Source organism: Mercenaria mercenaria, chromosome 15, assembly GCF_021730395.1.
Source record: "Mercenaria mercenaria strain notata chromosome 15, MADL_Memer_1, whole genome shotgun sequence".
Classification (NCBI taxonomy): domain Eukaryota; kingdom Metazoa; phylum Mollusca; class Bivalvia; order Venerida; family Veneridae; genus Mercenaria; species Mercenaria mercenaria.
This window is the reverse complement of record NC_069375.1, coordinates 48,618,625-48,645,068: the sequence shown is the minus strand read 5'-3', so window position 1 is coordinate 48,645,068 and position 26,444 is coordinate 48,618,625. Positions and strand designations below refer to the sequence as shown.

At 35.2% G+C, this 26,444-nt stretch overlaps 1 protein-coding gene across 1 annotated transcript in view; it reads left to right on the top strand.

Annotated features, from left to right (window-relative positions):
• Positions 1-1,859: 1,859 nt before the first annotated feature.
• Positions 1,860-26,444, top strand: part of LOC123557291 (putative helicase MOV-10) — a 28,738-nt gene continuing 4,153 nt past the window's right edge. Inside the window, exons 1-16 of the mRNA XM_053525216.1 lie at positions 1,860-1,971; positions 5,656-6,135; positions 6,642-6,886; positions 7,791-7,952; positions 10,102-10,204; positions 10,877-10,936; positions 12,833-12,995; positions 14,918-15,060; positions 15,391-15,552; positions 20,126-20,270; positions 20,768-20,944; positions 21,580-21,689; positions 21,853-22,058; positions 22,720-23,014; positions 25,153-25,264; positions 26,254-26,442. Coding sequence (XP_053381191.1) covers positions 5,690-6,135; positions 6,642-6,886; positions 7,791-7,952; positions 10,102-10,204; positions 10,877-10,936; positions 12,833-12,995; positions 14,918-15,060; positions 15,391-15,552; positions 20,126-20,270; positions 20,768-20,944; positions 21,580-21,689; positions 21,853-22,058; positions 22,720-23,014; positions 25,153-25,264; positions 26,254-26,442 — 2,718 coding nt within the window. The 5' untranslated portion in view covers positions 1,860-1,971; positions 5,656-5,689. The remainder of the gene's footprint in view (positions 1,972-5,655; positions 6,136-6,641; positions 6,887-7,790; positions 7,953-10,101; positions 10,205-10,876; positions 10,937-12,832; positions 12,996-14,917; positions 15,061-15,390; positions 15,553-20,125; positions 20,271-20,767; positions 20,945-21,579; positions 21,690-21,852; positions 22,059-22,719; positions 23,015-25,152; positions 25,265-26,253; positions 26,443-26,444) is intronic.

Sequence of the window (26,444 nt, the reverse complement as noted above, 5' to 3'; positions counted from 1 at the left end):
TTGAGAATATTGTCAGTGCTGAATAAAAATAAAAAATGGGGGTCGTGATTGATGCAAGAAAGATATTTTCAGTCAAACACTCACACTGTAAAATCAGGTAAAAACCATACCCCTTATTGTAGTGGTGGTCTGTAATGAAACGCTACCCGAATGTTGAGCAGATATCTAGCATCCGATCTAAGATAAAAATGCGAAGAAATACGGAAAATTGCTGTTCAGATCAAAAGGAATAGATATAAAATAAAAAAAGATAATATCCATTTGACCTCAGGTTTATGGGCTAATGCGCTAAAATTGAAAAACTAAAAACTATGCTCTATTTGTTATGGACTTTTTTGGAAGCATATTTTTGATCGAATTATTGTTGTATGCATTAACATAAGCTGCGACATCTGGTTGTAATGAACTAACCAGACTGTTACAGATCATGTTTCAAATTTTGAGGTTTCAGTGACAGTGTGCATTGTAATTTGCACTTTTTGTATTGATCATACTTCTAGTTTATTAATATACACTCGCACAGTGTCGGTATCAGCTGCAACAGCAACATTGCGTTCGCGTTCGCGTTACCTGCGACATGAAATACCTAATTAGCCAAGATTAGACGAAAACTAAACGAGGACCGTGAAACCTTACAAATCGTATCGGATCCTCAGATTTGGCCCCAACTGTGGCTTGCGAAAATAAACCTACTGCAAATATGCGCCAGGGCACTGGCACCAGAACCTTATAGAATACCTAGGGGTAGGGTATAACATGTACAGTGGCATTTTCTTTCTGGTCTGGCGCCAGTGCGCCAGGGTTTAGATTCAGTAATCAAAGTGTCTATGAATACCAAGTTTCCACCCAAACTCTAACCCGAACAAAAACCTAAAGTTAAAAGGTAACCAGTATTTCTGATTCCTTCTGCGTTGTAATTTCTATATAGCAGAGTACCGATATTATTGGTACCATTCCAAATCGGCCACACTTTATTTGTATAATTTTAACTTGCTTAGTTTAACTTTTATATGTTACAGAAATCAGGAAGGTCTAATACGTATCAGTTGTTCCAGCAGAAATCAACCATGTGAAGAACTTACAAAATCAACATTCTTTCAATGGGTGGTAACCGAACTTAAATAACGATGCGTAGCTGAAAGATGGTATACGTTATTTAAGGTAGCAAGGTACACTTAGATGCGAAAATTTTGGGCACGGACGGTCTTACATGTAGCGAGTCGCAATATTGCACTTCCCCTATGAGCAAAATTTGGGTGGCTATTTTATAAATTGCGTGCATGTTTTGTGCTTTTAATTAATGACAAAATCAGGATTCTCATACAAGAATAAAGAAAGTTATCAAAGCGAAAGGTTTACATCATCCATGAAAAATAGCGTGCCAAAATCATCAATTTTGCACCTTTTGAACAGTCTACAATGAATCCCGCTGCAAGAACACTGTCCAATTTTATTGCATTTCTTAATTTAATAGTCCTTACTGAACGTCAGGACATAAACGGAATGGGGGCCCATCCAGCTCGTTTTTTCGGAAAATAACGAAAATGTTCCTGAGTATCAATCAAAAAGCACAGAACCCTTCCGTGAATTGAATTTTTCCGCGAAATGGTGTCTCATTGATCATACAAAGCTACCAGCAGTTAGTTTTCCAACTGACATCAGAATTTTACATGTATCGGCTGTATAAATTTTCTAAAGAATTAATAATCATTATCTCTCACCTTAATTTACAGACATCCAAAATCACGATGTTCTCTTTATAACAAATATTGAGGGGGCCAAAATTCGAAAGTGTACCCTGCTACCTTAATAGTCTACCACGCATATGAATTAAGGATATACAGTTTAATAATACAGGTTTCATGCAATATCACAATCAGTTTGTGTAAATACATGTTTAACCGATAACAAGACGAAGATAAACGATTACTTTTGTTACGGTTACAAGTGCAGATGTGATTTAAGTAAAATGTATTGATTTTGATCTTAATATAACTATTTAATTGTATTCAGTAACCTGAAAGTCTGCTCATAAAACTCTAAGGCTGGACAAGGTTATAAAAATGGAAAGTTTTATTTTGTCGCAACGGAAATAAAACTTTTTTTATAAATGTGTAATATATGACTTAAAATGAAAACAGAATATCACTAGTGAATAAAAAAGAAGAAAAGCATGGAAATTAATTTCATCATATGATTTCGTTTTGAGACATCAGTTCAAAGTTATTATTGCCTTATGTAGGATAATATATTAATTTGGATAAAAAACACGGGATGGAATTGTATCAAATTATGGCGGCTGATGTAGGACATTCGTTATGTCGCATTGGCGCACGTCTCTTGTAGCACATTTTGTCGTGTCGTCCAGTTAGTATGATCCTTGACAGTAAATCTCTACCATGCCAGCAGGTTGTGTCATTAGCTCGACTATACAAAGTATATGGGGAGCTGTCCTACTACTCCCGGTGTCCGCGTCCGCGTCCATACCTTGTTTAAAGTCTTGATGCACTTTCACTTTATTTCTGTTGTTATTTGATGGATATGCTTCAATATTACAACAGTTTTTCCTCATCATCACCCACTTCATATGACACAAGGATTATAATTCTCACACCAATATTTCATGAGTTTTGCCCCTTTTTACTTACAGAGTCTTAGGATAATTTTGGAAGCAAATTTTCAATTTTGTTTTATGTCGGTAAATTTCAAGTTATCGTGTCGAGCGTAATGTTAACTATATAGTTAAAACAGTGTCTTATTATGTAAAAAAAGCTATGTTTTTATGTCAAAGTGTGATGTTAACTTGCACAAATAGTGCCATTATTTTAACTAGACATGTTATATCATGTGAACGTGTTATCTTGTCTGCAAAGCGTTTTATTATGTTTAAAATGTCTACTTAGTGTGCTGTTATGTTCGAACACTATGTTATCTTGTTAAAGTGTCGTGTGATCTTGTCCATCGAGCGTTCTAGACCAAATAGTGTCTTTTATGTTAACTAGGCATGTAATCAAGTCAAAGTGTGGTGTTAGCTTGTCAAAACTGTCTTATTATGTAAAAAGCTATGATATTCTGTTAAAGTATCATTTGATCTTGTCTAGCTTTTAAACATAACACGCTCTTTAAACATAATTACATGGCACTTTGACATGGTAACATGGCTTTTTGACATAATAAGACACTATTTGGACAAGGCAACATCATACTTTGACATGATAACATAGCTTTCGACTAAAATAAGATAACGCGACTAGTTTACATAATAAGACACTGTTTTGACAAGTTAACACCACACTTTGAAAAGATAACGTGACTAGTTTACATAATAAGACACTGTTTTGACAAGTTAACTCCACACTTCGAAAAGATAACGTGACTAGTTTGCATAATAAGACACTGTTTTGACAAGTTAACGCCACACTTTGAAAAGATAATGTGACTAGTTTACATAAAAAGACACTGTTTTGACAAGTTAACGCCACACTTTGACGTGATAACATAGCTTTCTACTAAAATAAGATAACGTGACTAGTTTACATAATAAGACACTGTTTTGACAAGGTAACGCCACACTTTGAGAAGATAACGTGACTAGTTTACATAATAAGACATTGTTTTGACAAGTTAACACCACACCTTGATAAGATAACGTGACTAGTTTACATAACAAGACACCGTTTTGACAAGTTAACACCACACTTTGATAAGATAACGTGACTAGTTTACATAACAAGACACCGTTTTGACAAGTTAACACCACACTTTGAGAAGATAACGTGACTAGTTTACATAAGAAGACACTGTTTCAACAAGTTAACGCCACACTTTGAAAAGATAACGTGACTAGTTTACATAATAAGACACTGTTTTGACAAGTTAACGCCACACTTTGAGAAGATAACGTGACTAGTTTACATAAGAAGACACTGTTTTGACAAGTTAACGCCACACTTTGAGAAGATAACGTGACTAGTTTACATAATAAGACACTGTTTTGACAAGTTAACGCCACACTTTGAGAAGATAACGTGACTAGTTTACATAACAAGACACTGTTTTGACAAGTTAACGCCACACATTGAAAAGATAACGTGACTAGTTTACATAATAAGACACTGTTTTGACAAGTTAACGCCACACTTTGAGAAGATAACGTTACTAGTTTACATAATAAGACACTGTTTTGACAAGTTAACGCCACACTTTGAAAAGATAACGTGACTAGTTTACATAATAAGACACTGTTTTGACAAGTTAACGCCACACTTTGACGTGATAACATATCTTTCTACTAAAATAAGATAACGTGACTAGTTTACATAATAAGACACTGTTTTGACAAGGTAACGCCACACTTTGAGAAGATAACGTGACTAGTTTACATAATAAGACATTGTTTTGACAAGTTAACGCCACACATTGAAAAGGTAACGTGACTAGTTTATATAACAAGACACTGTTTTGACAAGTTAACGCCACACTTTGAGAAGATAACATGACTAGTTTACATAACAAGACACTGTTTTGACAAGTTAACGCCACACTTTGAGAAGATAACGTGACTAGTTTACATAAGAAGACACTGTTTTGACAAGTTAACGCCACACATTGAAAAGATAACGTGACTAGTTTACATAATAAGACACAGTTTTGACAAGTTAACGCCACACTTTGAGAAGATAACGTGACTAGTTTACATAAGAAGACACTGTTTTGACAAGTTAACGCCACACTTTGAGAAGATAACGTGACTAGTTTACATAAGAAGACACTGTTTTGACAAGTTAACGCCACACTTTGAGAAGATAACGTGACTAGTTTACATAATAAGACACTGATTTGACAAGTTAATGCCACACATTGAAAAGATAACGTGACTAGTTTACATAATAAGACACTGTTTTGACAAGTTAACGCCACACTTTGAGAAGATAACGTGACTAGTTTACATAATAAGACACTGTTTTGACAAGTTAACGCCACACACTGAAAAGATAACGTGACTAGTTTACATAATAAGACACTGTTTTGACAAGTTAACGCCACACTTTGAGAATATAACGTTACTAGTTTACATAATAAGACACTGTTTTGACAAGTTAACGCCACACTTTGAAAAGATAACGTGACTAGTTTACATAATAAGACACTGTTTTGACAAGTTAACTCCACACTTTGACATGATAACATAGCTTTCTACCATAATAAGATGCTCTTTGTCTTGCAGCTTGCTTGGTCATGCCTTTAAAACACGTGATAACACTTCAGATAAGTAACTGAGTCCCTGCAATGATGATACTAAATCCATTAGTACTTACCATTTTCTGTAATCGGGTATTTTTAGAGCCAGGTAAAGTTGATGTTTGTTTCGATGTCCAGGCTATTTTTAACTCCCCCGAGCTCCTTGTTCGGCATATATTGGTTTTGTTTGAATGTAGTGTTACCCAACCGCCACTACACGCTTTTGACAGCCTTCCCTCTTTTTTTCGCCTATATTTATATCTTTCTTCTTAAAATATATATGTTGTTGACAGTTTTTGAAGCACTGACCGCTGTGTGTTTTCCGCTGCAGTTTCTAGTTGCGGGTGCCCTGCTTTGGTGTATGTGGCCCTTGCTTCTCAGTTCATTTTTTTTTATCTTACTTTTATTTTTTAGTGTTTTACTAATCCCTTAAAAGTGAGGATAAAGAATGAGCAGACCAACGTTAGATGCCATTATAGATGAGGCGGACTTGTTCGTCGACTTCTTAGATGAGATGGAGTTTCCTGATGTAATCAAAAGAGATGATCTCAGAGAGTTATACAATACAGAATTTACAAAATTCAGGAAGCGTAACTGTGACAATTACGTAAAGATAAATTTTGGCAATATTGCCAAAGAGCTGAAAGACCGGAAGGCCATGCATGAGCTCGGAGACTACTATTCATTTGAAGGTATTCAGAGCTTGTTCGAGGAATTGTTAGTTTCGAAAGAACACGAGAAAACCATGCAAGAATGGCAAGCTCAATCTAAACAGAATCCCTGCTTCTGCCAATTTTGCGGAGTAGACTGCCAAAATATGAAAAACTATAAACACCACAAGACTGGGGCTCGTCACAGGATTCACAAGTTTTTCCATGAAATTTACACGCACAGGTACATTTTTAATTAGTTTTTGACTCATTATGTCGTTGTGAATGTACATTTATACATTTAATTTTGCGAAAATTAATTGATAATATCAATTAAGTAACACGAATTTTTCGTGATTTTTGCGTTTTCAAAAAGCCATTTCTAAGATTGAACCAAAGAACAGAAAGTACAAAATTTAGTACATAGACGATTATTTTGTCGGTCGGCATTATAGTCAATGGATAGTCTTTATGTCTGGTAAAGTTCTTTTAGTTAATCCCAAATGAAGTATCTATTTCGTACACTTTGTATGCCGTAAGAGCTCATGTAAATTAAATGGATTTCCTTTTCCTCTCATATTTTTTTTGTAAGATATCTGTCAAAGATTAAGAAAATGCATAAACATCCGAATGAAACGAAGGCATTTAAATTTCAAAATAATGAAAAGCAACAACCTTGTAGAATACTGGTATCTGATAAAACAATCTAGTTTGTCAATGGCATATTTTCCATTTTTCATTTCAAATTAGAGATGGTTCATCTAATCCCAGTGGAATAGAAATACAGTCTGAACCGCCCGTGAATGATAAAGGCTTCATTGAAAACACGTGCAAACCTGACGAAGAAACATCAATGACACTGTCTGTTAAGAACACAAGCAAGAACGTTACTCAGATATTGAGAAGACATTTACTATTATGGGACACAAGGGTTTTTACACTCATGCAGAAGTATAGACGTTTACCTGTGAAACCCAATCGTCACATACAACGTGGTAATTATAATTTTTCCTCGATGTCTATGATTGATTTAGTTTGATATTTCAGCTGCATTGAAATTTATGCAGAAATATACAAATTGCGAAACAGGTTGTACATAATTATACTACTAAATATGTGTTCTTATTATGTCAATGCAAGTACGTTGTATTGGCCCGTGGCCGCATCTATCTCAGGGCCATTGTAAAACACGTGCTTATTCACAATTTTATTATATGAATAATTTTAAGTAACATTCATGCTAAAATTTATATCGCTTTCCTTTAAAATACTTAGGGTTAAATCATTGATATACCCAGTTATAATTTAAATAGCGCCGAAAAGACTACATATCGTAAGAGATAAAGGGATGCATTGGGCCGGGCAATATTAAATAAAAATATCTCATGTGTTAGGGCGGGCAATATTGAAGAGTAAAAATCTGACGTATTGGACCGGGCAATATTGAAGAATAAAAATCTGACGTATTGGACCGGGCAATATTGAAGAGTAAAACTCTGACGAGTAAAATCTGACGTATTGGACCGGGCAATATTGAAGAGTAAAAATCTACGTATTGACGGCAATTAAAGGATTGAAGAGTAAAAATCTGATGCATTGGTAATATTGTATTGCATATACAGTATGTATCTTTTTTATCATACAGATACCATATGGAACCACCATAGAATAGTGTTTTTACAGCAGCCGACATAATATAGATCTACTTACAAATTTGTCTGGAAGCAATATTTGTGGAAAATGCTCTTTTACTAGTTTTGAGAAAAAAAAAGACTCTTTCCGGATACCGGAAATTCAAAATACTATCTCTGCTTCATGAGCTTCACAATTTCGTTGAAAAACAAACACCGCAATTTTAAAGTCCCATATGATAAATAGTTTTTCGTATACTGTTTTCAGGTGAAAGTTATGATCTCCTGGTAACGTGCAGAGCGCCATTAGATTATGGCCACCATTTCGTGCCAATGGCTTTCTACTTTGATGCAAAAGATCGCCATCACAACTTGATTAAAACAGACGAACAGGAAAGTGTAGTTAGATATGTTTCTGTACATGTTATTGGTGAGTAAATACTAACCGTTAATGGGTGATTATTCCAAGGACCATCTATGTTCTCACAATTTTATATAATAATATATTATAATGCATTGATTTTGTAAGTATTATGTAATATGGTAAATGAAGTGAAAATATTCATAATCTGTATATATATCAATGTCGATTTTTGCTAATCATTTGCAACATTTTGAAGTATGCATACGTATGTATACTGTTATACCGAAGGGCTAGTTTGGTTTTGTCGAAACGATACGTAAGTGTAATGTACTTGAAACTAGATTGTTTAAGAGAAACAGTGAACTTGGTGTAGTTGCTATTTTTGGTTGTTTTGGACCCTGGAGTCCGCTAAATAGTCTTGTAAAACAGACTTTCACCTGGGTCTGGAGCAATGTGTGCCAGGGTTGTTGTACATTTCATTTCCTCTTATGAAGATACTCAGTCAAGGTGCGTCGGCTATTAATTTGCTTGGTTATGCCATGCTTGCTAACAAATGATATTCTTATAAATTTTGTAAAAGCTATTAGGCCAGTTACCTCTCTTGTGTAACTAATTTCATTTTTGAATATGTAGATCTAAATGATGGCTACCTTTCGTGACCATTTTTATTTGGAAGCCTTCTTTAAATCAATCCAAGCTAAACAATCATATCGACATATGTTGTAACTGTTATCTACATGTCGCTAGAAACTAGCTTAAATTATACAATGACTATTGATTTGCATATCACTTTCTTAAAGCTTTTGTCATCTGAAACATATTTGAAAATACCATCAAAGGCAAGTAGTCGGTCGGATTTAGTGCTAGCCAGTGCGCTGTTGCTGCTTTCTTTTATACTTCTGGGGAGTCTTGAGCATTCCTTTGATATTCCGTACCTAGTATTTCTTGTGGGCATGTCATTGTTGTAGCGTAAGCAATGTTTAAATGGAAAAGTGAATCAAGAAGTTAGTCAGTTAATTGCTAAACTCATAATATTCAAATGAAGTACGAATTCATTTTGCAAAATTACTTTATTTGTAAACTTTAAAAATACTTTAATTATCTATGTTTAATTTAAATAGACTCTATGTTTGATAACATAGTTTCCCTTTTACAAACTATAGTTCTTCCTATGAAATTATTGATTGTAGCTCACTTGAGAAATACGTGAAAAATGGTGAGCTACAAAGATCGCTGGGTGTTCGTTGTCTGTCCTCCATCCGTCCGTTTAAAAACATCTAAATCACCGAGGCAATTTCACCCAAACTTCCGAATCTTCACCTGAGAAAGTGGTGGCTCGATCAAATCCCAGTATTTCGTTAAAAACATGACCACCAGGGAGTGTGACTAGATTTTTGTATTTGACTGTATAAAAACTTTAAAATTTTTCTCTCTGAAACCGCTAGTCTAATTTTATACAATACTGTTACCATATTCTTTCAAATTACTCTGTTTCATTTTAACAGGACCACTAGAGGGCGTAGCTTTGAAACTCTTTCGCTGACACTGCAGGCTTGATGTCTGAATTACTTCAAATTAATGTTTCTTGGGTGGACCTCGTGACCTCTTGCAAATTCTTTCATATCATTCTGTTTTTTTATGGAACAGTTTGAAAATCTCCATCCATTGCCTGCCCGAATCTACAATAACTTCACAGCGATGTTTCTGGAGTCATCCTCTTCCAGTTATCTTCTGATTTTTCTGTTTCGTTAAAAACTGGGTCGCGGGCGTGGCTGTTTTAGCTTTTCTGTTTATTTCCTTATGGAAAACTTGGCAAATTTTCTTTCAAAGTACTAGTCCGATCGCATAATGATTTTACCTGGGGCGACCCTTTATCAAATTTCTTTAAACCAGTTTGATTTGATAAAAAAATGGCGGCTCTGTAATGACGGGTCTAGTTTTTTTCTGTAAGGTTATATTTAAAATTCAAAAAGTTTAATCCCCTGAAACTACAGGCCCGAATTCATAATAATTTCTCACAGAAGTTTTTTAGGTGACCCTCCATCAAAGTCCCTCGAGCTCCTCCGGCCCATATTACACCCAACGCCTCCCCCACGCCCCGCAATGATTTTTCCCATTAATTATATATGTTTCTTGATATTGCACCAAAACTGTTCAAACATTATATTTTCATGATTGTAATACTGCAGAACTGATACAACTGATACTCTTGCAGGAGAACAGCATGACGAGCTGGCCCCTACTACACCGTACACGAATCCTGAACTGATAACTGAAGATGACAATATCACAAAATTTCCGGGTGAGCCTGTACCAGAGTAAGTTGTCTGTATAGGTCAATTTTACTTTTGCGGTATGTCTGTATATAAGTATGAGGGAGAGAGCGAGTGTGTGTGTGTGTGTGTGTGTGTGTGTGTGTGTGTGTGTGTGTGTGTGTGAGAGAGAGAGAGAGAGAGAGAGAGAGGTGAACAACTTCTGAAAGGGAGAGAGGTGAACAACTTTTGAAAGTTTTATGTCAAGAGGGCTTGGAGATTTCTGAATATGTGTTAATAGTAATATTCAGATTAAGAAAAAACATTGGTGCCATCATATATCAGGGGGTGGCTTACACGAGCGATTCGACGTCGTTCACAGAATAAATAAATAAATAAATATTGCATTTAGGGAAAAGATATATTAAATTAAAATCAGGATTTGTATCTTTACCGGAAGGCAAATTACAATGAAACGTGGGTGGTTCTTTTAGGCTATTGTATCATCAATAGCCTGACTTTTAATTTGATTTTTTTCTGAAACTCAAATTAATTGTTGTAGCAAGATACTGTAAAAATGTACATTATGATTAAGTTTTATGCGTTTGGATTCATGGAATTCCCAGTGTGGTTTATACAACAATAACATTTTAATCTTTACTTATTGTATTTCAGTTTTGAAATCTTGTATGGAATGTTTTTCATACAGAGAAATAAAAGATCTAACTATTTTTCAAGGTCTGGAAAAAGCATTTTGGCAAAGGAATATAAGCTTACACCTTATAGACGACCTAAAAAGTAAGTCAGGAATTTAATGTAGTATGTACTATTTAGTGAACAATAATATCAGTTACATATCGACATGGCTTAATGTATCCTCAAATCCTCCTGAAAGTTTTGATTTACAAAAGTAACAAGGATTCGAGCTCGTATTCTTACACAAAGAAAAACCCTCTTTAAATCTGCCTTTACTTTTATCTTTTATGGTTTTACACAGTTGACACCGTTCTTTCCCGCCACAAAATTACTTAAACTGATTTCCTAAAGTATATCGTTTAATCCCCTACGATGACTTAAATAACCAAATCTTGCACTCCTCAATTGTTTTGGTGGAGAATACAACAGTAACTTGGAACAAAAACATATTCATTTTTGTAATGCGGCATTTTTCGGACTTATACAGCCGGCAAATTGAAAATCCGTCGGCAATACAATACTAGTATGTACTATTTAATGAACAAATATACAAGGAATACACCGGGACTGTTCTATGCATTTTCAAGCCCTGACTTATGAAAACTTACCAAAATTAATACTTGAACTATTTTCGCTGACACATTTTGCATTGATTGCTAAAACTAATGTCATTGTGTATCTCCTACAATTTCAGACTATTGCTGTTACTACTATAACTTTTCAACTGTAACAGTACTTATACTGCTATAATTGCAGCCGGTTACAGCAGTAATACTGTTGTTACTGCTATAACTTTCCAACTGTAGTGATTATACCGATGTTGCTATTGTTATTACTCTGCTGCTAACTTCACATTAATGTTTGCAAAAGTTACTTCCTTCTCAAAGTTTAACAGTGTTTTACATGTTACTAATTCAAGCCATTTCACACTACTATTTTTGTATTGCTTTTATTAATTGTTTTCTATTATTTCTTTAGATCTGCATTATTTTTTGTTGATCTGTCTTTGTCTGAATAGTTATATGGTACCCGTTTTAAATAAAACATCAATACCGCACCTAGTCTTAACAATGCTTAGTGAGTAGCGAATCACAGTCAAAATATATAGAACTTGCATGTTAGCCAATATTTGTTTTACCTCCCCACCTCGCCCCTCTCCCGCATCATTTATCATAATTAACAGTGCTGTCCCATCACTATTTAGCTCAACTATCTTAAGAAAAATGAGAACTGTTCTACTCACCCGGGCTCAGGAGCTGGCATCGCGGTCAGTATCACATCTTGGTAAAGGTTTTGTACACAAGTTCAAAGCTATGACAATTTTTCGACTTTAAACTTTTAGTTAAAGTTTTGCGTGTAGCTAACTCCATGTATCAAGCTATAGTAGTATCTCAGTATTAACTATTTGTATTTGATCGAAACTTCGCACAATGTTTCCCTGTCATCAGACCTTCTGTAAAAACCAAATTAAATAACTTTTGGTTGGATATAATGTAGAATGTGACACTTATTTTACGAAGAAAATTCCGTAAAAGTTTTGCGTACAACTACCAAGCTGTTTTACAGCAACGACATATACTTTACACCAGACACTCTTCTCATCAAACGCAATTACATTCTAAAGTTAAAGAACTCATTATTGAAACTGGTTCAAATTATAGCCCTTATTTGACAGAGAAAATTTGGTTGAAGAGTTTTGTATGAAAGTTGTTGTCATTACCATATAAAAAATAGATTTTAATAAATTGTAGACTAGTACAATAATATCTGCTACATGAGTCTTACCAAGTTATGGCCCTTGTTCAGCTGTATAGTCGAGCGCGATGTCTTATGGACAGCTCCTGTATATTATATATTCGAATATTAAAGTTTTACTTATTTATCTTTAGTCATTGTAGATGTTTATGTTTTTGAACATTGAGTTGTATTTGACTTGTAATTATGTTTGTGTTTTAAAACGTTCTTAGAGTTTAAAAAGTTTTCTTTACAAACTTAAAGGCTCAAGACAGACTTTGGACAAGGGGTTAGTCCTAAGAATTACAGAGTAAAGTTTGATCATCTGCTATGGCATGAGGAAGAACAGATGGAAGAAGATATTAAGAGATACGATATGTTTGAAGTTGAAATGGGATTGGGACATACAGGGCTGATGGTATTAGAGGTATTCTAATTGATATTTCAAATATGTTTTAGTTACATTAATGCGTTTGGTTGGCTGCATGTGTTTGTTTCCAGTGGACACTTGTGCTCATTGTTTCCAGGGATTCATGTGCTCATTGTTTCCAGGGATTCATGTGCTCAGTGTTTCCGGGAATTCACGTGCTCAGAGTTTTCAGGGACACTTGTGATCAGTGTTTAAAGGGATACCTGTGCTCAGTGTTTCCAAAGACTCCTGTGCTCAGTGTTTACAGAGACAAATGTGCTCAGTGTTTCCAGAGATCCATGAACTCAGTTTTTCCAGGGATTCATGTGCTCAGTTTTACCAGTGATTCATGTGCTCAATGTTTTATAGGATTTATGTGTTCAGTGTTTCCAAGGACTCCTGTGCTCAGTGTTTCCAGGGACTCCTGTGCTCAGAGTTTCCAGGGATTCATGTGCTCACTGTTTCCAGGGACTAATGTGCTCAGTGTTTCCATGGATGCATGTGATCTTTGTTTCGATGGATTCATGTGCTCAGTGTTTCGATGAATTCGTATGTTCATTAGTAGTATAGGGGCCTATATATGACCAGGAGTGCGCATGCGCGGTGGCCATCTTGGATCTTTGGCATCAAGAATGCGCATGCGCGGCATCCATATTGGATCTATCACGTCATGCGCTGTGGCCATTTTGAATTCTAATTTTAGAATGACATCATCTTTCTATTTTAAGAATGATCTCACTCTGCTATTTACATCTCCCAGAAGTATACGGAGCTGACTCGTATACCTATCTAAGGCATAATCGCGCACATTGAGGGTCAGGTGCTCAGCCCTTGACGGGGAGATAACATGAAAACAAAAACTATAGTTTAATTATGTTTAATTGATGATCATATAAATCTATCTATGACCTTAATGAATAAATACATTATATGGTAAACAAAGAACTTTTTAATAATAATCTAGTTTATTTATTTATTTATTTATTTGGGTTTAACGGCGCACCAACATAGTATAGGTTATATGGCGCCAAACAGGACTACAAATTTTGGTTTCATATCTCATTTACATCGAAATAAAAACACATGAGGTATGGAATCAAAATTTGCATACCTGCTGGAATCACAGAGTTACAGCAAACCAAGTGTTAAGACCCTATTAGTCGCCTCTTACGATCATGCAAGGGTAAGGCAGTGGTTCCAATTCTTTTCATACACAGATCATCCCAGAACCACATGGGCCTAATAATAATCTAAAGCAAAACCAAAATATTCTTCATATTTGTAATAGAAACAAAAGAAAACAACAAAAAATATTAAGCTTTATTTAAGATAGCTAGCTACGTTAGAAGTAACGTTAACTGAAAATAAAAGACTACCCTTTTGCTTACGATGTTTCCTCGTTTGCGTCCACTGAAAAAATAAATAGCAGAGTGAGGTCATTCCTTAAACGAAAACGTTTCTCATGAATACGTCATTCTAAAATTAGAATTTAAAATGGCCGCCGCACATATGTACTGACTTCATTTCTTATATGCAAATGAGAAACTATAAATAGTAACTAGGTCATCCAAGATGGCACCCGTTTGTTTACCCCCAAACCGACCCCATTACTACTCTCATTCTTTTCTAGGGATTCATGTACTTAGCATTTCCAGAGTCTCATGTGCTCCGTGTTGCCAAGGCTTATATTTTTTACTTTTTTATTACAGATATTACCTTGCAAAAAATCTTTACACAATTGTAGTTTTTACAAATTATTTACATATGATTATAAGACAGTACTTTGTTAGAAGTAAATGAATGCAGCTTTTGAGGTACGGATAGCCTGTTCCAACAATATTATGTATTAACGAAGTGTGTTTTCATTTGCTTTTAGTATTATTTGAAGTGATCTGTTTTTAAATAAAAGAACATACTTTCAGTTTTTCTTTGTTTAATAGGTACCAGGGCTTTTGGAAAAACGGCCTTCCGTTATGAAAGGAGATTCCGTGAACATATATCGGCATAAAAATCGGTCAGTCCGATACAAAGCCTTTGTACACAAAGTAGAATGCAGTCATGTGCATTTAGGAGTCGGAGAACGGTGCGATTAAATTTATTGTAAACAAAAAGTTGTAATTTTAAAAATAAAAGTACACTCAATTTTAAAGGGTAGCTTCAAGCTTCTTTCAAAAGCATTTGTTTAATTTTAGGCAAAATTCAAATCAGAAGTATGTTCAACAGATTATTTAAAGGAAATATAATTCTCTTTTTCACATATCACATCGTCCCATGACATGTTTGAACCACCCTGATGGATGAAAATATATAATATGTTTACCCGGAGTTCTACGTCTCTTGTAAATGAACCAATCCAATATTAACATGCAATAATATCATGTTGACAGTGTTTTGTTATTAAATCTATTTTTAGATTACGTGACATGTGGGTATCTGGAATGAAATTTGACATTAGTTTCAAATTTTCAAAAGTGAATTTATGGAAACAACATCGGGCATTGTCTGACTTTGGATATGCAGAAAATATCTTGTTTCCCTCACAAGAGGTACGACGAGATGAGACAGTTCAGATGAAGTAAGTTCTTTTTGGTTCATTTTAAGAATGACTGGCACATAATTCTGACTCACAAACAATGCAACTCTTATATAAATTATTCCATTTGAACCGGGTTCACCTTAACAGCGAAATGTTTTAGCCCGGCTAAGCACATTTTTAATAAGGTGAACTAATGTCATTGCAATTTGACATCGATCGACGTGCGTTGTCCGTTCGTAGCAGACAAGTTCGCTGTTTAAAACCCTAGAGGTAAAAGTTTTGCCAAAAGCCGAAATGAAACTTGCTAGAATGACTGCATTGAGAAAGTCTACGATGAGATTAATTAATGCTGGGTCATCTTGGAACAAAAACTAGCTCACTAAATTAAGACCATCCAACGGTTCTAGAAACAATGTTTTTTATCCGATCTTCATGAAATCTCGTCAAAGTTTCTGTACAAAGTCTATGTCAAATTTGAATTCTAAGTTTGGCATAAAGCAAAGAAAAATATTGCTGTTAGTCTAAAGATCCAAACTTGGGCCATGGAAAATGGGTTTAAATTTTCCCAATCGAAAACTCAATGTGTCCACTTTTGCCAATTACGGAAACATCATTGTGACCCCGAGCTTTTTCTAAATGGTACAAAAATACCCGTTGTTGATGAAGCAAAGTTTCTTGGTGTTATCTTTGATAAAAGGCTTTCGTTTGTACCGCATATAAAATACTTGAAAGCCAAACGTCTGAAGTCATTAAATCTTTTAAAGGTAATTTCAAATACTGATTGGGGAGCCGATCGCACGGTTTTATTAAGACTTTATAGGACTTTAATTAGATCTAAGCTAGATTACGGTTGTATTGTTTATGGTTCCGCAAGAAAATCTTATTTACAAATGTTAGATACCATCCATAATCAAGGTCTTCGTATTGCTCTTGGTGCATTTCGAAATAGCCAGTTGAAAGTTTATATGCTGAAGCAAACGAACCATCTCTTTACACACGCCGAGAACAACTTTCATTGCAATATGCTTTAAGAGTGGCTGCCAACAAATCCAATCCTGCTCATGAAATTATTTTTAAACCAAAGTACTCCGATTCATATGAGGAAAAACCAAAACAAATCAAACCGTTTGGATTTCGCATACAATCTTCTATGAATGAAACTGACTTTGAATTCGATGGTATTAAAGAAAATTCAATTCCAGATACACCACCATGGACCCTTCATACCCCTAAAGTTCTTTTCGATTTGAAAACTGCCTTTTAAAAGTCTGAAACAAACCCTGAAATATTCAAGTCCAAATATCATGAAATCAAATCAACTTACAAGGACTTTTTTGCAATTTACGCAGACGGTTCAAAAGATAAATCAAAGGTTGGCTGTGCTGCTGTCAGCCTCCTTCATCAATCAAAATTACGTTTGCCAAATAATGCAACAATATTTTCAGCCGAGGCCAAAGCTATTGATTTAGCCCTAAATTTTATATCAAGAAATAGTGCAGAAAAATGTATTATCTTTTCCGACTCGCTTTCTGTTTTACAGTCAATTCATAACCGAAATATGGAAAATCCATTCATTCAAAATATTCTTCTCAGGTTTCATGAACTATCTTTAAAAAGTTTATCATATTTTGTTGGATTCCTAGTCATGTTGGTATTCATGGAAACGCGGATGCTGATATTGCAGCAAAGAAATCCCTTTTATTATCACAATCTAATTTGAAATTACCACATACCGATTTTAGGCCCAATATTAACAAATACATTCTATCTAAATGGCAATCGTCATGGAACCGTGCTTCATTCAATAAACTTCATGATATCAAACCTACTCTAGGGGAATGGCACCAAGAGAACAGATCTGTTCGCAGGGAGGAAGTTGTTCTTTCTCGCTGTCGAATAGGTCATACCCGTTTGCATCACTCTTACCTTTTGAATAAAGAAGATCAACCCGAATGTGTACCATGTTAAACACCGCTAACTATTAAACACATTTTAATCGACTGTGTGGACTTTGCTACACAACGCAGTACATATTATGACGTTCAATCTTTGAAAGAGTTATTTGACAACGTTTCAGTCAAAAATATTTTATCGTTTTTAAAGCAGATAGGAATATATCAAAAGATCTAACACTTCTTATTTTTATTTACATCTTGCAATATTATTATGTTTGCAGCTGATATTTTAACACACACGTACATACATTTTTACATTACTGTTTTTAGATATGCTTTACATTTTTACATGGATGCTTTTAGATATGTTTTACATTATTCATAGTGTTCTTTACATTTTTACATGGATGTTTTTAGGTATGCTTTACATTTTTACATCAATGTTTATGCTTTACAGTTGGCGTTTGCAATATGACTTCTTCTCGGCGATATATGACCATTTTGTGTCGATTCGCCGTAAAACCCAACTCACTCACTCACTCTAAAGATCACGCTTTTTATCTGATCTTTATAAAAAAAAGTCACTTAGCTAAGCGATGGAAAAACCTTGTTAGTGATCAAGAGGTTACATTTTCTACCTGATCTTCATGGAACTTGGCCAGAATGTTGGTGGATATAGAATTTAGGTGAGATCTGAAACTTTGTTACCTGAGTTTGATAACTAGGTCACAGAGCAAGATCACTGAAAAACCTTGTTAGCACTCTAGATGCTATACATTTTGTCTGATTTTTATAAAACACGGTCAGAATATTTGTCTGTATTAAGTCAAGGTTAAATTTGAAACTGCTTTATCTAGATTAAATAATCTATGTTATTACACAAAATAATGTGAAACCTTTCTTAAAGTCAAAAAGGCAAGATTTTCTTCCCAATCTTCATGACACGTGTTCATAATGTTTGTCTTTAAGGAACCTATGACAGTTTTAAAACTGTTTCCTTTAATGTAAAAACACCCGGTCACTATAACATAGTTCACTGTAAACACATTAAGATGCCACTTTTTTACCTGATCTTCCCAAAACCTTGTCAGAATATTTGTCTTTAAAAAAATCTAGGTCCACTTCAGAACTGATTCGTTTGGGATCAAAACTTGGACACTTACAAGGGTCCTACAAAAAGTTCTTTAATCGGATTCGGATTTCTTAGTGCTACGTTTTATCAAAATTATTTTTATTACAAACCTTCAAAGTATTCCCCCTTTACCGAAACACATTTTTGTAACCGTTATACCCATTCGCGAAAAGCAGAAAAATAGTCTTCTTTTGGTATAATATAATGTTGGAGGCACTGATAAATGGAGCTGAAAAGAGAACTTCTTGATTTATATTTATTTCCAGACAGCATTTTCATTTTTTTAAGCACTTGAAATAAAAAAAAGTCACAGGGATTCAGGTCAGGTGAATAAGGTGGATGGTTTGCAACTTCCACCTTTTCAGAAGCCAAAAAAGACTTGACAACCTCGCACCTATGAGAGGGGCGTTGTCGTGTATATGATGGACCCTTGACCATCCTTGCTTTATTCTTGTTTTTGGACGTTTCTTATTGTAAAACTCTTTCACTTTCTTCAGTACAGAGTTCTTGTAGAATCGTCCAGTGACGGTATGACCAGATGGACAAGGCACTTGAATGACTGGCCTACTAGAATTGAAGAAAATTGCGTACAACATATTTTCCAAACTTATGGTTCTCTTGGCAATACAGGGGTGTTTTTTGGTCTTTTCGCTTTCATTGCTTATTATCAGCCCTTCTCTGTGGCTCAAACATGTGCACCCAGGTTTCGTCACCTGTTAGCAAGTTAGAAATAACCCGATTATCATAGCCTTTGTATGTTTTCAAAAGTTCCCGGGCACATTTAAGGCGTTGTTTCTTTTACTCCTCATTGAGCAAATGAGGAACTCACCTAGCGCAAACCTTTCTCAGGTCCAAACGCTTTTTCAGAATTTTTGCACACTACCCTCTGATATGCCAGTACGACTGGCTATATCTTTCACTGACAATCGCGCATCCTGTTCAACCACAGCTTTTACAGCAGCAATGTTTGCCTTGATAGTAGAGGTTTTAGGCCTGTCAGAACGGGTATCATCTTCGACAGATAATTTCCCAGCTTTAAAAGCGTTAACCCACCTAAAACCTGTGCGCATTGAAATGGCCTGAGGCCCATATATACCACACAATTTATAAAATATCTGCTTTAAATCTATATCAAGCCTAATGCGGCATTTAATATAGCTACGAATTTCAGTCTTTTCGTCCATTTTACAATGTGACAAGTAAATTGGTCAGTGTATACGACTGCATGTATTTCAATTGAAACAACTCGGTCATTTGAAAAGCAATTTGCACGAAATAAATGGATATCGTTATAGTGCATTTTAACCTGATTTCTTATTCACTGGCCATCTACCTTACACTGTAACCACTGTAGCTCTACCTATTTTGCACGTTTCTTGACATTACCATTATTTGCATAAGCCAAAGATTAACTCCGCCCCGCCATGTCGAATAAAACGCACTATAGCTATTGGACACACCATTCAAGTGCAATGAAGCGTTTTAAAAATACCTGGGGTAAAACTACGGAAACCAGTTAGTGACAGAACTTTCTGCAGGATCCTCGTACATGAAATGGAGGATACCCGCTTATTTACATTTTCAGACCATGGTTTTATAAACACCTAAATCCTGAACAACAGACGGCAGTGACCAACATTGTGCAGGGTACCAGCCGACCTGGTCCATACCTGATCTTTGGACCGCCGGGCACTGGCAAGACGGTTACTGTTACAGAAGCCATTAGACAGGTATTGATATGCGACATAGATTTAACAAAGTTAATTCTTTTTTGTTCATGTGATATACTAGTACAACAGAAGACCGCCTTTGCATTGCTGTAATAAAAAGGCTAACATTCCTGTACATTAGTCTGTTGTGTGATCATTTCTTGACTGTAGGATCACGGAGTCTCTTCAGTGATTCTGTATTATTTTTAGTGAGTTGAAACCGTTGCTTGATTGGGGTTGGGACTCGAGGGATGATGCAACCGAGTCTGGTATTATTTTCCTAGGCTGCACTCTGTGATCTCCATATAAATTTTACTAAAGTACCTATTTTCACAATCTGAAAACTTAAGAATTACGTAACGTATCAATATTTCCACCAGATGACAAGTTATGAAAACATTTTACGTATTGTATGTATTGTAATAGGTAAATCAAGAAATAGGTATCATGCTTTGTATAACAAAACTTAAGGAACATCCATCTTTTGTTAGTCGATTCTTTTTTCAACTAAATTATAGGTCTACTATTGCAAGAGAGATGCAAAAATTCTTGTGTGTTGTCCCGAAAATGCAGCCGCAGATTTTGTTATGAGGAATTTGATCAACACCAATCAGGCTGGAACTGTAAATATGGCAGATATCTATAGACTGTATGCTGTTTCTAGAGATATCATAACCGTCCCAGCATCAATAAAGGTAATTTCAAACACAACGTAATCTTACTTTTTTGATGTATAATAGAACTATATATCAGAGAAATGACACTGCAAAAATTTAGTTTTGTTCTTCTTCTGAGAAGTATTTTGTTGCTTCAGTATAAACGTAGATCTTAAAAATCTAAGAAAATGTATACACAGTAAAAAAGGTAAAGGAAGACTAATTCAAATGCAAAGAGGAAGTATGAAATTAAGCAGCTCTCTATCAATTTTTTGTTTTGCTACTCGCCCAAAGTTTGGGTGAAAATTTTTTAACATGTTCATTTCCACCATGTTTGGCATAAAATGTATATATGATAGATGTAATTTTTTTGCATTATTTCAAAAGCGTTGCAACGGTTTACTACCTTCTGCACAGTATGTTTTTGTTATTTATAAGAATATCTTGCAAAAATCTAACGTCAGTATTTTTTGTACCACTAATCATTGTCCAAGTACTCACTTTTTATGGATTTTTCGCCTAAAACTAATTATTGTAAGACAGTGATTAGTGAGTTATATAGCTGCAGATGTTTTATTTTCGCTTTTATTAATAAAAATATCAATGTAACAAATTATCATTTGTACATGCCGTGCAGAGCTACTCAGTTTATTTCCATATCGTATTTTGTCAAGGATTCCAAAAGGCTTAATTACGACGAATTTGAAGGAGAGTTTTTCTACCCTGCCAAAGTGGAATTGAAGAGATACAAAATCTTGATAGTGACATTGAGCACAGCTGGAAGGTATGGATTGGTATCTACATTTTTACAGGTTTTAGAATAAGTATCTTGAAAATGACCTTGAGTTACAGTTTCATATCATTGAACATAATGGTAACGTTGATGAAAACACAAGTTTGACAAATGATAACACTAAATATTTTAACTTTTATATATGTATTTTCAGGCTTGTGTCAGCAGCATTCCCTAGAAACCATTTTACCCATATCTTTATTGATGAAGGAGCTCATGCTACAGAACCAGAATGTATTGTGCCAATAACAGGACTTCTGGACTCGCGCTCAGAAACGTGTGGTCAGCTCATCATTGCTGGAGATCCAAAACAGCTTGGGCCAATTCTAAGATCGGAAACTGCATTAAAGTTTGGTCTTGGTAAGGAAATAGTTTAGAACCTAGATTCTGTTTGAGCAAGCGGATTTAGCTTCTCCTTTTTAGACTTTTCTCAATTTGCTACATACTTTGCGGTTGTGTTCTCGTTGTATTTATTCATAGGACTTAAAATTAAATCTTTAAAATTAGCTTATTGCAACTTATTTTTGTAAACAAAGTATGTTTGTTCATTCCTTTAAATATGTTTCACCGAGTGAGCGTGAGCGGCATAACAACGAGAGAAAATGTCAGACCTGGTAAGGGTGTATGATATTTTAAGCAAACACATTTTATTTCTTGGGGTTTTGATCGCTCGATCAACAATTGTAAGATATAGTTTTAAGTGTTAAACTGTCAGTGATACAATGTGTACCCAAGTAGGTTTCACTGTCATATGTCAATAAATGTGTATTTAAAATCATATTAGATTGTATTGGATGAGTAGGTGATCAAAGATCGTGTATGAGATGCATAGTCTTAGTGCTGATATTGACTTTTGTTCTTGGTCTGGATTATTGAAAATGAAAGAGGTCTACTGTCTACAGAAAACCTCAATTTTTACACTTACACATATACTCTGCCTTTATTATGTATTTATTTGGCATCTGAAACAAAAATATAAAAGCACAAGTGAAATAATATGAAATATGTTTTTCATATGCAGATCAATCCATCTTGGAGCGTTTTATAAACAACGTAGACGGATATATGAAGACAGATTCCAAGTACAATCAATATTATATTACAAAGTTTATCCGGAATTATCGTTCACACGAGGCAATCATTCATGTTCCTAGAGAATTATTTTATGACAAAGAACTGGAATGTCATGGAGACCCAATGATTCTGAATTGTATGACTGGCTGGGAACACTTACCAAACAAACACTTTCCTGTCATATTTCACTCCGTATTTGGGAAAAGTGAGAGAGAGGAAACAAGTCCTTCCTTCTTTAACAGGTAGACCAAACTTTAGTTCTTGCTGAAGTTGTAACCGCCTCGGTAGCCTAGTGGTAGAGCGTCCGCTTCGAGTGCGGGAGGCCGTGGGTTCGATCCCCGGCCGCGTCATACCAAAGACGTAAAAAAATGGTACTAGCAGCTTCCTCGCTTGGCGCTCAGCATTAAGGGGATAGTGCTAGGACTGGTTAGCCCGGTGTCAGTATAATGTGACTGGGTGGGGTATGATACCACGTGTCTACGGCGTGATATTCCAGTGAGGCAGCACTATAAAGTTGGGCATTGTGCTCACTGCTACAAGTAGACACCGTCGTTTATATGACTGAAAAATTGTTGAGAAAGACGTTAAACCCGAACACACAAACACACACACTTGCTGAAGTTAAGTTGTGTCTATATCTGTAAATATACCAATATCCCTGACTAATGAAGCAATGCAAAGCAAGCTAATTTTATTTATTCTGTTTTCCGTTAATTAACCTTCATTAATCCAGTTTTAATGCTGTGTGGATGATGGACAAAGTCTTCTTGTTTTTATGCCCCACCTCCCCTGGCATATAGCGATTAAACTATCCGTCTGTCCGTCCGTTCGAACCAAATTGCATAAAATAAAAGCCAACATTAATGTTCCGATTTAGTTCATACTCTCACTCAGCAATTCTCGATCTTATAGCAAGACCTACATACTGACTTATATATAAATAACATTGACTCTCATATGACCTTCACCTTTAAACTTAATTAGAAACCGTTTTAAAACATTTTTTTTCCTACAGCGCACATAATAGTGATCAAATTAGTTCATACTCGTACTCATCAAGCCTTGTGTCAAGATCTACAAACTGACCTATATATAGATGACCTTGACCTTCGTATAATCTTACCTATAAAATTAAAATTACATCTGGTCATCCGGGGCATGCTCTTGTGTCTTGAAAACGCAGCTCCTTGTGTAGTTAAAATTGTTACTGTTTCTGATCCTTTGGGATCGTTGGGTTAATTAAATTCATTGTAAAACAGAGTTCCATTGAAGCGGAGGATTTCGGCGCAGGTGTTGTTTTGCATATTCTCTTCTTTGGTACAAACTCATTGATAACGCGTATGTTATCATAAATCTGTGTTGCGTTATCTCCTTGTAGATTTGACTTTCACAGTAGTGAGTGAGCCGGCCGGTAAGTATCCATGCCTGTTCAGATTTGATCTTTATTGTCATAAAGTGCATTTGATCTTCACATGAGTCTTAAAGTGCAGTTTATTGGTCGGCGAAAGAGTTTAGATTAAACCTTCACAGCAGTGCTAAAGTGCAGTTTATCGGTCGGCAAAAGTTCTGAATAAGTCTTCTCAGGAGTCATAATGTGCAGTTTATCGATCTGCCGAAGTTCAGCGTAAACCTTCACAACAGTCTTAAAGTGCAGTGTACCGGTCGATACAAGTTCAGAGTAAACCATCACAGTAGTGTTAAAGTGCAGGTACCGGTCGGCAAAAGTTCAAACCTTCAAAGTAGTGTTAAAGTGCAGTATATCGGTCGGCAAAAGTTCAGTGTATATCTTCACAGTAGTGTTAAAGTGCTTTGTATCGGTCGTCAAAAGTTCAGTGTAAACCTTCAAAAGAGTGTTTAAGTGCAGTGTATCAGTCGGCAAAAAATTAAGTTCAACCTTCACAGTAGTGTTAAAGCGCAGTTTATCGGTCGGCAAAAGTTCAGCGTAAACCGTCACAATAGTGTTAAAGTGGAGTGTATCGGTCGGCAAAAGTTCAGAGTTAATTTTCACAGTAGTTTATCGGTCGGTACAAGTTCAGATTAAACCTTCAGTCATAAAGTGCAATGCATTGGTTGGAGAAGGTTCTCATCAAACATTCACAGTAGTCTGTAAGTGTAGTGTATCGGTTGGTGAAAGTTTAGGTAGTATTGAAGTGCAGTGTTCGTGAAGTAGCCATGCCTGTTCTTGGCTTCATTGTTGCTGTTATTTTTGGTTATTTCATGTTGTATGTTTAATGTTATTACGTAACTGAGCTCTGCCTGAGGCGATACTTCAATATATTATAGATTTGGTAAATGTTTTAAGTTCTTTACGTGGATTGAATGACGCAAAAATTGTAAATTGAGTAATATTCAAAACGATTAAAGAAAATCATTTTAACAGGGATGAGATTTCCCAGGTTGAGAAGTATCTGAACATGTTGTTGAAAGAGAAAAAGGGAGGAGTAAGAATAAAACCGTCAGATATAGGTGTCATATCACCATACAGAAAACAGGTAAGAACATTAGATAAAATAATCTTTGAAATGAATATACTCACACACTAAAAATGTGTTTGGTGTATTTTTTTCAGTTCGACTATTGTAAACATCAGTGATCACAGTAAAGGAATTGTTACAAAATAGATCTGTATTGTTCTGTTAACATATTGGTGCTTTATTCAGTTACAATAAAAAATCTTTTAATCATACAATTACAAAACGTGAATGATTTGGAGAGTCAAGTATTTCGTACCATGCTGAACTTTATGATTAAGGCCAAGAACAGACAAAGGTCACTCCGAAGCTGTCATAAATACTGGTGCTTAATTAATTCAAATATAATTGGAAAACAGGTTAGAGTTTAACGTGAACATCAAACTGCAATCTCTAAGATCCTTTTGATTCCTCCTGACTTTGAAATAGAACGATCATGCTGTAAATCGCACACTTATTACCAAGTTAAACTGACTGAGAATAAGGATAGTAAAGCCACGGACATTACAAGTGCTTTCTATATAAAAGCCTCATTTAATCCCTCAGTGCATTACGATAAAGACTTGTGCTAGAAAGTTGAAGCACACTGTATGATATGACAAGTCCTTGTGACCGCGATTATAAAAATATAGTTTGGTCAAGAAAATGCCGTAATTAAAGACCGCACGCCGGAAAGTTGTTATAACAATTGTGTCCCACACTAAAGGTAACAAAGACTTGTCCCGAGCAGGAAACTGCCATCTTTCAAAATCCTTTTGACGCCTCGTAAAATGACTTTAATGGTAGGACGATAGATTATGTTTATTGGACGTCGCAATATCGTTATAAATACGTGATCCAAGTTTGAATGAAATTTGAAAATGGGTAATTTCTGATGACGAACTGATTGATTCATGTTTATAACGTTGATTTTAAGAACATGTTTCTGATTCATTCTATTTCATTGTCACAGAATCTAAGCGTCAAACTATTTTAAAGATTCATTTTACATAACTCTTAACATTTTGTAGGTTGAAAAACTTCGTAAGATGATAGGAAAAAATAATTATGGAAAGAAAGGTGAAATAACGTTAGGACCAGTTGAAGAATTTCAAGGCCAAGAATTCAAGGTCATCATCATATCTACTGTGAGAACTAAAGATGACTTTCTTAAAAAGGAACTGCAACAAAAAGAGTTGGGATTTCTCAGAAATCCAAAGGT